General features: G+C 42.5%; 1 protein-coding gene across 4 annotated transcripts; it reads left to right on the top strand.

The window, feature by feature from the left end:
• The first annotated feature begins 686 nt into the window (after nucleotides 1-686).
• Nucleotides 687-10,795, top strand: LOC106606929 (cytohesin-4). Of its 4 annotated transcripts, none has more exons than XM_045720240.1 (14): nucleotides 687-894; nucleotides 1,281-1,387; nucleotides 2,893-2,975; nucleotides 3,253-3,317; nucleotides 3,958-4,024; nucleotides 6,010-6,128; nucleotides 6,260-6,340; nucleotides 6,463-6,575; nucleotides 8,368-8,516; nucleotides 8,634-8,745; nucleotides 8,926-9,002; nucleotides 9,130-9,201; nucleotides 9,479-9,627; nucleotides 9,813-10,795. In XM_045720240.1, the coding sequence occupies exons 2-14, from the start codon at nucleotides 1,348-1,350 to the stop codon at nucleotides 9,898-9,900; spliced, it is 1,215 nt and encodes a 404-aa protein (XP_045576196.1). In that variant the 5' UTR covers nucleotides 687-894; nucleotides 1,281-1,347; the 3' UTR covers nucleotides 9,901-10,795. The 4 variants fall into 4 exon arrangements, with proteins under 4 accessions (XP_045576196.1, XP_045576195.1, XP_045576197.1 ...); XM_045720239.1 differs by having other exon boundaries at nucleotides 757-894; nucleotides 1,321-1,387; XM_045720241.1 differs by lacking the exon at nucleotides 1,281-1,387 and having other exon boundaries at nucleotides 757-894.
• The last annotated feature ends 1,235 nt before the right edge of the window (nucleotides 10,796-12,030 follow it).

The following is a 12,030-nucleotide window of genomic DNA, read 5'->3' on the forward strand; positions in this document are numbered from 1 at the left end:
ACTAGATGGTGCCCTATATCAAGAAACTGGGCGCAGCGTTTGACAAGAAGCTTATACTCACACAAGTTATATAAACTGGGCTGACAACTAGCCTTTACTCACAGAAGTTCTATGTTTATTGTTGCAGAAATCTGTAAATGAACATGAAAAATCTGAAAAGGCTGCTTTTAGGCCTAGCTAAGAAGTAGTCAGTGAATAATATCATTTCAAAAAGTAGTGGATTTATAAAAAAACCCCACTTTTGATGCCTAGGGGTGCGTTCGTAAAACGTGCTCTTGCTCTCTATTCCGATTTCAGATCACTCTCGTCTGAGTGTGCAGTAGTGCAGAATAACTGATGAATTTACAAACATGCAACACCCGTTGAATATGACCGGTGTCGGCAAAAAAAACGTAATTAAATTGTTGCCATCAGCACAGTTACAGTCACGAACGCTCTAGAAAACATGAAAACAGCCTAACCAGCTCTGCTAGGGCGAGTAAAATGGACAGATTGAGGTGTTCTCTCGTTCATGTCTGGAAGTAGCTAGCAAGCTAGCCAACTTTAGCCTATTAGCTCTGGTGCTTGACTGCCATTGTGAGGTCAAAACACTCGGATCAACCCTACTCCTTGGCCAGAGCGTCCAGTGTGCGCTTTGCACGTCCCCCCCAAGAGCGAAACACTTTGAATTTACGAACGCTCAGAGCACACTCTGAGCGCACTCTGGCACTCCAGAGTGAATTTACAAACACACTCAGTTTGAGTTGCGCAAGTCTGGGCATGGTACTTGACTTGAGGCGTCACAAGTGGCTTCCACCCCTGCCTGAAGCACTCTTCCCATCTACTGTACATGTCTACATGAGTATTGTCAGAACGTAATTACGCTCTCATGACCTCATACATCTATTTATGAAGGTAAGCAATTGGTTGATCTATTAGTCTCCCCAGAGTTTCAATCTGTGTTTGTTTGAGTTCAGCACAAGTGATTTTCAAATGACTTAAGCTCACTTATGTTGGCTACATATTTACACTGACTGCTGAATAATTATGGATATTGTGCATTAGATCTATCTCGAATTGGTATCACCAGTCAATACACACACACACACACACACACACACACACACACACACACACACACACACACACACACACACACACACACACACACACACACATCTTCTTTACTTGTACAGTATATATATATTGTACAGTATATCAGTAACAGCACTGACTTTAGGTGGTCAGTTCATTATGTTTTGAGGATGCTATTGACACTGTAGCTTATGCCCTTCTTGCAGTAGGCTACATTACTTCAACACTGACACGTTTCCTGTACAGCCACATTCTCTCTCCAACATCTCCAACATGGGCAGCCAAAGAAAAGACAGCTTCCTCTGGGGAAAAGGTAAGGTTTTTACGTTTTACACTCCATTTTGCAATTTAACATCTCTAATTAGGCTATAGTATCTGGGGATTAACACCATGAACAATACATGAGTGTCTTTATGTAAGATAATTAAGTGTTGAAGTGTCAGTAGACAATGGGGGTTTGAGCTGTTGCTATGAATATTTTACTTGAGAAATGAAAATGAAATACACTAATAAGAAAGTGTACTGATGTAGTACCTGTCTTCACAATAGATATTCAGTACCGTCTACAGTGACTATTGTGCTTTCAGTCTCTTTACCTTGACCTATATACACTGTGGTATAAAGCCAGCAGTGTTCAACGGTTTGTTTTGTTCACTTTTACCACAGTGATGAATGTTATTCACTTTATTATAGCATCACCTGACTTTATAGAGACATATTGTTGTCATATAGCCTTTATATACCTCATTACTGACTATCAAGTAACATTCAGAGCTGTTGCTCACTGTATAGTGTTCAACAATCTAATTGCCAAGATAGATGGAGTTTGGTGATGTTGTATTATCTAGTTCATGTTGTACTGTCTAGTTAATGTTGTATTATCTAGTTAATGTTGTACTGTCTAGTTAATGTTGTATTATCTAGTTAATGTTGTACTGTCTGGTTAATGTTGTACTGTCTGGTTAATGTTGTACTGTCTAGTTAATGTTGTACTGTCTAGTTAATGTTGTATTGTCTAGTTAATGTTGTATTATTTAGTTAATGTTGTACTGTCTAGTTAATGTTGTATTGTCTAGTTAATGTTGTATTATTTAGTTAATGTTGTACTGTCTAGTTAATGTTGTATTGTCTAGTTAATGTTGTATTGTCTAGTTATAATGTTGTACTGTGTAATTATAATGTTGTATTGTCTAGTTATAATGTTGTATTGTCTAATTATATTGTTTTATTGTGTATATATAGTGTTGTGTTGTCTAGATATATTGTTGTATTGTCTAGTTATAATGTTGTACTGTCTAGTTAATGTTGTATTGTCTAGTTATAATGTTGTATTGTGTAATTATAATGTTGTATTGGCTAGTTATAATGTTGTATTGTCTAGTTATAATGTTGTATTGTCTAATTATATTGTTTTATTGTGTATATATAGTGTTGTTTTGTCTAGTTATAATGTTGTATTACTATGTTGTAGTAATGAATAACCCTCATCTAAAAACCGTGAGAAGCTGTTATGAGGACAAGACTAGAGCAGATCACTTACTAATGGACATTACTGGGGCTCATTCTATAAAAAGCTGAAGTTCAGCAGTTATATTTAGCTAGTGCTGAGAAGTGCAGTATGTTGAGTTACTGTATGCTAGGGTTGGTGTGAGGGGGGTTGTCAAGGCACATTTCTGACACCTTTGATATTTTCAGTGAATACAGGAAGATGTCTCAATTAGGTCTCAGGGGTTTTGTCCGACTGCTTCATTTATGCATTGGATGATAATGATGGTTTCATCTGTATGTTTGTGTTTGTGTGTATAATCAATTGTACAGCTTCCACAATGCTTAGCTCAATGGAGAGGCAGGAGATAGACACCAGGAAGTTTCATAAGAGTGACCTATTAGATGACATTCAGGTATAGTAAATCATGCTCTCAACCAGGGCTCTTTTTGTACAGTCAAAATGCTTTATGAAACTGCATTTTGCCAGAATAAAACTAACTGTATTGTGACATTACCTACAGCAGTTATTACATTCACAAAAGCCTCCTTCAAAAGTTATATCTCAGAAACATCCAGTTTTATGAGTAGACTGACTCTGTAACTCTGTATGTGCCAAGGGCTTGAGTCAGCTATGGCTAAAATACCACATATTATCATCTCATCCCTTTGACATAATTTCCCCTTGTGTAGAAGCTGAGGTTGGAGATTGACAGCGTCATGACGGAAATCCACAACATTGAGGCGGACGAGGAGAAGTAAGTTAGAGCTTGCACAATGGCTGATTCGGATAGGTTACCATTGACCAGTAGGCCTCTTCCTCTGAGGGAGAGTTAGCTACAGTAACACTTTGCAGTGTGTGGTAGCTTCTTTTAAATCTATGACAGCCCAAACACCAGATCAACAATACTCCCTGACATCCATCTTGACAAAGAGGCTCCTCTCACATCTCTGACGTCCTATCCCTCCCTAACTCAGACTAAGAAAGGTATGGAGGCATAGCCGCGGGAAGTAGAGGTGCAAAGGGTGCTGCAGCACCCCCTGAACCCCCCCCCCCCCACTGTGGTCACCTCTTCGTCCTCATAAGTGGGCTCTGTTGTCTTCAAGAGCAAAAACAGATTCTGCCCCCCATCTGTAAGGCCCCTCTGTATATGTGTGTTTCCTGTTTCTTCACTAGCAGCTACAGGAATGTGGTAAAACTCTTATATGTCAGCAGCATGAAACACTGAGACATGTTCCAGGCAGGACAACCCCAGCTTCCTTTAATTGTCTCACTCTCACTGTGTGTCATCTCTTATACAGCGGACACATACTGTAGCTAGTATAACGCTCATGGGTAAAAGTGGTGTAATTAACCTTTGTCAATATTTATTCTGTTTTGTCTTTGTCTCTCTTCAGCAAAAATGTTGTGAGAAACAAGAGGTTCTTATCTGGGAAAAAAAAATTCAACATGGACCCAAAAAAGGTGAGCTCATGTCACACACTGCAATTAGAGCCCTTAGTTTTTCCTGGTGAGGTTCTCTGGTAAGACAAAGTCATAACATTAATTAATATGTAATACACTAAACACAAATACATACAGATCAGATATGTACCGAAATGTGAAGTGCTTCAATTATAGAATTTAAGTAGTAAAGATCTGTATAGTTATCACATCTCTACTGACAGAGGCTTGCCACAGCTAGAAGCTTAAATAGTTAACTGCAAGATGACAGAACAAATAATCTGACACAAACGAATGAATGCTGAGCTAGGGACGTGAATTATGTACAGAAGTGCAACTGTGCGGAGGCAGAGAGAGGGGGAGAGAAAATGAGAGAGAACCACATCCTGTTCCGTGAAGAGGAGCGGAGGCACACGCTCCTGCTCAAACCACAAACACCCCTCCTTTCCTCTCCACTGAAGAGAGGTCAAAGCCATAATATAAAGTCCCCCTGGCCTGTATGACCACCCTGGAGACAAGGCTGGCCTGTATGACCACCCTGGAGAAAAGCCTGGCCTGTATGATCACCCTGGAGAAAAGGCTGGCCTGTATGACCACCCTGGAGACAAGGCTGGCCTGTATGACCACCCTGGAGAAAAGCCTGGCCTGTATGATCACCCTGGAGACATGCCTGGCCTGTATGACCACCCTGGAGAAAAGCCTGGCCTGTATGTCCACCCTGGAGAAAAGCCTGGCCTGTATGACCACTCTGGAGAAAAGCCTGGCCTGTATTACCACCCTGAAGAAAAGCCTAGCCTGTATGACCACCCTGGAGAAAAGCCTGGCCTGTATGACCACCCTGGAGAAAAGCCTAGCCTGTATGACCACCCTGGAGAAAAGCCTGGCCTGTATGACCACCCTGGAGAAAAGCCTGGCCTGTATTACCACCCTGGAGAAAAGCCTGGCCTGTATGACCACTCTGGAGAAAAGCCTGGCCTGTATTACCACCCTGGAGAAAAGCCTGGCCTGTATGACCACCCTGGAGAAAAGCCTGGCCTGTATTACCACCCTGGAGAAAAGCCTAGCCTGTATGACCACCCTGGAGAAAAGCCTGTATGACCACCCTGGAGAAAAGCCTGGCCTGTATGACCACCCTGGAGAAAAGCCTAGCCTGTATGACCACCCTGGAGAAAAGCCTGGCCTGTATGACCACCCTGGAGAAAAGCCTGGCCTGTATTACCACCCTGAAGAAAAGCCTAGCCTGTATGACCACCCTGGAGAAAAGCCTAGCCTGTATGACCACCCTGGAGAAAAGTCTGGCCTGTATGACCACCCTGGAGAAAAGCCTAGCCTGTATGACCACCCTGGAGAAAAGCCTGGCCTGTATGACCACCCTGGAGAAAAGCCTGGCCTGTATGACTACCCTGGAGAAAAGCCTGGCCTGTATTACCACCCTGGAGAAAAGCCTGGCCTGTATGACCACCCTGGAGAAAAGCCTGGCCTGTATGACCACCCTGGAGAAAAGCCTGGCCTGTATGACCACCCTGGAGAAAAGCCTGGCCTGTATGACCACCCTGGAGAAAAGCCTGGCATGTATGACCACCCTGGAGAAAAGCCTGGCCTGTATGACCACCCTGGAGAAAAGCCTGGCATGTATGACCACCCTGGAGAAAAGCCTGGCCTGTATGACCACCCTGGAGAAAAGCCTGGCCTGTATGACCACCCTGGAGAAAAGCTTGTGTTTGGGTGTGTGCAGAGGCTAGTCAAGCAGATCATTGTTTTTTTTAGCTGGAAGCTCTGCATTGTTTAGATATGTGAAGATATATTGCTTCCAGTGGCTCTCTCAGAATGGCAGACAATGCATACAGAATATTTCATATGTGCATGACCACTACTGCACATCACAGTACTTTGGACCTCATTATGATTTCAGATTTTTTTTTATTCCACATACAAGTATGCCTTAATGCATTCATATCTTCCAAGTTCATACATGTTCATTGACTTGTCATGGCCTCTTCCCCCAGGGTATTCAGTACCTGGTTGACAATGACCTGTTGGAGTGGACAGCAGAGGCAGTGGCTGAGTTCCTATACAAAGAGGAAGGACTGAACAAGACAGCCATTGGGAACTTTTTAGGAGAGAGGTACACAATGCTTCTGAACATGACCAGGATAATGATGGCTTTGTTTATGGGGATAACGATGACTGTCATAACGACTCATTATCTCAATAATCTCCATATCACTGATTTGACTCTTGTTTGTGTTCATGCAGGGAGGAAATGCACCTTCAAACTCTGAAAGCCTTTGTAGAACTACACGAGTTCTCCGACCTGAATCTGGTGCAGGCACTGAGGTTAGTGCTGCACTACAATGGTGTATCTCTTACACTCATACATGAATATATTCTCATTATTATATTAATTTCCACAGTAAATCCTGTCTGATCCCTGTCTGTTCCCTGGCTCATCCCTGTAGGCAGTTCCTGTGGAGTTTCCGTCTCCCTGGAGAAGCCCAGAAGATTGACAGGATGATGGAGGCATTCGCTAAACGCTACTGTGACTGTAATGCAGGGGTCTTCCAGTCAACAGGTACTGTAGTGCACAGGAACCAGCCTCCTCAACCATGCTGCTGACTCCCTACACTGACAGATCAGCAAGACAGATGGGGAGGGGGTTGAGGAGTACATTTTGAGGCATATTCAAAACATTTCACAAAGGTGATGCTGATTAAGGATGCAAATACAAACAGTAAGGGAAAAAAGTATTTGATCCCCTGCTGATTTTGTATGTTTGCCCACTGACAAAGAAATGATCAGTCTATCATTTTAATGGTAGGTTTATTTGAACAGTGAGAGACAGAATAACAACAAAAAAAATCCAGAAAAACGCATGTCAAAAATGTTATAAATTGATTTGCATTTTAATGAAGGAAATAAGTATTTGACCCCCTCTCAATCAGAAAGATTTCTGGCTCCCAGGTGTCTTTTATACAGGTAATGAGCTGAGATTAGGAGCACACTCTTAAAAAAGCACACTCTTATAAAAAAACACCTGTCCACAGAAGCAATCAATCAATCAATCAGATTCCAAACTCTCCACCATGGCCAAGACCAAAGAGCTCTCCAAGGATGTCAGGGACAAGATTGTAGACCTACACAAGGCTGGAATGGGCTACAAGACCATCGCCAAGCAGCTTGGTGAGAAGGTGACAACAGTTGGTGTGATTATTCGCAAATGGAAGAAACACAAAAGAACTGTCAATTTCCCTCGGCCTGGGGCTCCATGCAAGATCTCACCTCGTGGAGTTGCAATGATCATGAGAACGGTGAGGAATCAGCCCAGAACTACACGGGGGGATCTTGTCAATGATCTCAAGTCAGCTGGGACCATAGTCACCAAGAAAACAATTGGTAACACACTACGCCGTGAAGGACTGAAATCCTACAGCGCCCGCAAGGTCCCCCTGCTCAAGAAAGCACATATACATGCCCGTCTGAAGTTTGCCAATGAACATCTGAATGATTCAGAGGACAACTGGGTGGAAGTGTTGTGGTCAGATGAGACCAAAATGGAGCTCTTTGGAATCAACTCAACTCGCCGTGTTTGGAGGAGGAGGAATGCTGCCTATGACCCCAAGAACACCATCCCCACCGTCAAACTTGGAGGTGAAAACATTATGCTTTGGGGGTGTTTTTCTGCTAAGGGGACAGGACAACTTCACCGCATCAAAGGGACGATGCACGGGGCCATGTACCGTCAAATCTTGGGTGAGAACCTCCTTCCCTCAGCCAGGGCATTGAAAATGGGTCGTGGATGGGTATTCCAGCATGACAATGACCCAAAACACACAGCCAAGGCAAAAAAGGAGTGGCTCAAAAAGAAGCACATTAAGGTCCTGGAGTGGCCTAGCCAGTCTCCAGACCTTAATCCCATAGAAGATCTGTGGAGAGAGCTGAAGGTTTGAGTTGCCAAACGTCAGCCTCGAAACCATAATGACTTGGAGAACTGCAAAGAGGAGTGGGACAAAATCCCTCCTGAGATGTGTGCAAACCTGGTGGCCAACTACAAGAAACGTCTGACCTCTGTGATTGCCAACAGGAGTTTTGCCACCAAGTACTAAGTCATGTTTTGCAGAGCGGTTAAATAATTATTTTCCTCATTAAAATGCTAATCAATTTATAACATTTTTGACATGCGTCTTTCTGGATTTTTTTGTTGTTATTCTGTCTCTCACTGTTCAAATAAACCTACCATTAAAATTATAGACTGATCATTTCCTTGTCAGTGTGCAAACGTACAAAATCAGCAGGGGATCAAATACTTTTTTTCCTCACTGTATCATTGACCCAACAGTAATGAAATGTGTGGGTGTTTCAAACAGACACCTGCTACATCCTGTCCTTTGCCGTCATCATGCTGAACACCAGTCTCCATAACCCCAACGTGAAGGACAAGCCCACTCTGGAGCGCTTCTTCAGTATGAACAGAGGCATCAACAACGGGGGTGACCTGCCCAACGACCTGCTCATGGTGAGGCCTCAGGGGTGAGAGGTCAGGAGTTAACTCCACTCTCAGAATGTGACCCCTATTTGGTTGTTGTTGTCTGTAGCTGTAGTTAACTCTCATCTACTACCTCATTAAATCCAGAAACTCTATGAGAGCATTCGGAACGAGCCGTTCAAAATTCCAGAGGATGATGGGAACGACCTCACACACACCTTCTTCAACCCGGACAGAGAGGGTTGGCTGCTCAAAATGGGTGAGATGATTAGCAATATCATTAGCTGAGAGAATTGTCTTATAATTGTGCCATTACCAAGCATTAAAAATAAGCTTACCACAGAATGATCTGATTTCCTTTATGGAGCGTGTTGGATGGAGAATTTTATGTTTAAACATTTTATTTGTGTAATGAAATGTTAACTTTTCCTCTCTGCAGGAGGAAGGGTGAAAACATGGAAGAGGCGGTGGTTTATTTTGACAGACAGCTGTCTGTACTACTTTGAGTATACCACAGTGAGTATGCTATACCCACAACTTTGTCATAGGGTTTGCCAGTAATGGAATTTAGGATAAAAGATGGTAGTAGTTACTGCTAAATTATATTTCTTGACCAAAGCATCTCTCTCCCCTCCTCCCTCAGGATAAAGACCCCATAGGGATCATTCCCCTTGAGAATCTCTGTGTAAGAGAGATAGAAGACTCTATCAAACAGGTACAGTGTATTCCACTGACTGCATACTTCTTTCTAAGGTTGATGGCAGTGCCACCTGTTCTATGGTGTTTCAGTCTCATAGTCTGTGCAGAAGTCACATTTACAGAAGCTACCCTCTTAGCTGTCACGGCACTGTATGACTCATAGCCTCCGTATGAGAAAGGAAGGGTTTAACTGGAAGATTAGGAGTAATTAGACCAATATACCATGGGATAATTTGGCTTGGGTATGTGTTTTGTGAACATTTGTATGCATGTGTGTGCTTCTTTGTGAGCAGTATTGTCTAGAGATCTACAACCCCAGAGGGCAGAAGATCAAGGCGTGCAAGACAGAGAACAGAGGCAGGGTGGTGGAGGGGAAACACCAGTCCTACAGGATGAGTGCCGCCACTGCAGATGAGAGAGATGACTGGATAGGCTCCATCAGGTCAGACACCTCAACCCAGGCTTAACACATACCTGTACTACACGCCATACACTTCACAAATGACATCCCAAATGACAGTTGTGTCCTGGCACCAGGACACAACTGGCAATCAATAGGATAAAGTGAACTTGATGATGATGATCATTTGGACACGTGGCTTATTTTTCTCTCGGTCTTTCCCTCAGAGCAAGTATCACCAAGGATCCCTTCTACGACCTGGTGTCATTGCGCAAGAGGAAGGTCATCAACAACAACAATGCTTCACAGGACTGAGACATCAGACATGATATAAAGCATCATGGGAATTGAGCCCGGTAATGATCTGTAGAGGTCCCGCTCCGTAACAGCCAGTGTTTTGAAATGCTTGGAAATGATGGACTGGTCCAAGTAAATAGACATGGTGCTTAACGTTACAACGCTGTACAGTACAGCATTAGTGCAATACCGGAGCTCAGAATGAAAGAAGATAATTGTGGACTGTGTGTGGTTTAAAGCTGTCAAACCAGAAACTCCCATACCTCATACTGTAGGTCTAATTTTATGGTTGAAGTTACAGTCGCTCCGTCTGTTCAATTACTAATAGAAAGTGATTTCTGTCAATATTTCTTAGAAATAAGAATTTAAAAGTACGTGAGAGAGTTGCAAACCAAAATAAGTGTGTAGCACTGTAAGAATAATGCATCATTCTATAAGGACAGATTTGAACATGTAATGTACAATGCAAAGTTACACAAATGTAGTTGTATATAGTTATAGTTGATTCTGTACCATAAGCATAGAACAAAGGAAATATCAGGTAAACATTACGGAAATGCACCACCTTTTCACCTTGCACCAGACTCAGTGATTTCAGTTCCTAATAAGCCTCTGTACTACTAGCCTTTTTCCTCTCCCAAGCCTATAGAATTCCTGTTACGTGTACACAAATCTTCAACACTGATTCAGTGTTGTGATGTTCTTTCATTATCTTAGAGGCATTGTATAAATCTTTTTTGAAATATGTATGGATTTATTTTTCAGCTCATAACATACGTATTTTGTAAATACTGTATTATAATAGAAAGTTATTTTGCACATTGCCTTTAAAGCACAGCCAGTGATAATACACATGTCTGTATACATGCCTTAATAATGTTGAATAAATAATAAATAATGCATATATATTTTATTCTAAATATGTGTGTAGTTCTTTCAGAACAGATGACAGATAGTAGCAGATTATAATTACATCAAACGGGCCTAAAAAGCGGGACTGAAGACCTTTCTCTTCAGGAAGGCTTTATGTTGTTAGCGGTGCTCATTGGTTTCATTGTCCCTTGTAGCGTCAGCTGTGTTCTTTGTGTCAGTTTCCCTGTCCATTTTATATTTATTCTGTATAATGAAATGCGCTTTACAAATGTAATACAGCACCTTCTTCTTCTTATTATTATTATCATAAATATCTTAGATATATACTGAACAAAAATATATACACAACATATAAAGTGTTGGTCCCATGTTTCATGAGTTGAAATAAAAGATCCCAGAAAAGTTCAAAATGTTCTACATTTTTATTTTTACAAATTTGTTTACATCCCTGTTAGTGGGTGTTTCTTCTTTGCCAAGATAATCCATCCACCTGACAGGTGGGGCATATCAAGAAGCTGATTAAACAGCATGATCATTACACAGGTGAACCTTGTGCTGGGGACAATAAAAGGCCACTCTAAAATTTGTTACACAACACAATGCCACAGATGTTTCTCAAGTTTTGAGGGAGTGTGCAATTGGCATGCTGACTGCAGGAATGTCCACCAGAGCTGTTGCCAGAGAATTTAATGCTTGTTTCTCTACCATAAGCCGCCTCCAATGTCGTTTTAGAGATTTTGGCAGTATGTCCAACCGGCCTCACAACCACAGACCACGTGTAACCACGCCAGACCAGGACCTCCACATCCGGCTTCTTCACCAGCGGGATCGTCTGAGACCAGCCACCTGGACAGCTGATGAAACTATGGGTTTGCACAACAAAATAATTTCTGCACAAACTGTCAGAAACCATCTTAGGGAAGCTCATTTGCGTGCTCGTCGTCCTCACCAGGGTCTTGACCTGACTGCAGTCTGGCATCTTAACCGACTTCAGTGGTAAATGCTCACCTTCAATGGCCACTGGCACGCTGGAGAAGTGTGCTCTTCATGGATGAATCCCGGTTTCTACTGTACTGGGCAGATGGCAGACAGTGTGTATGGTGTCGTGGGGCACAGTGCCCCATGGTGGCAGTGGGTTTATGGTATGGGCAGGCATAAGCTACAGACAACGAACACGATTGCATTTTTATCAATGTCAATTTGAATGCACAGAGATACCATGATGAGATCCTGAGGCCCATTGTCGTGCCATTCATCCACCGCTATCACCTCATG

This window comes from Salmo salar, chromosome ssa06 (genome assembly GCF_905237065.1).
Source record: "Salmo salar chromosome ssa06, Ssal_v3.1, whole genome shotgun sequence".
NCBI lineage: Eukaryota > Metazoa > Chordata > Actinopteri > Salmoniformes > Salmonidae > Salmo > Salmo salar.

Coding starts and splice junctions, on each gene's coding strand:
- LOC106606929 (XM_045720239.1), top strand. Junction 1,388..2,892: donor CAGCTTCCTCTGGGGAAAAG/GTAAGGTTTTTA, acceptor TCAATTGTACAG/CTTCCACAATGCTTAGCTCA. Junction 2,976..3,252: donor ACCTATTAGATGACATTCAG/GTATAGTAAATC, acceptor CCCCTTGTGTAG/AAGCTGAGGTTGGAGATTGA.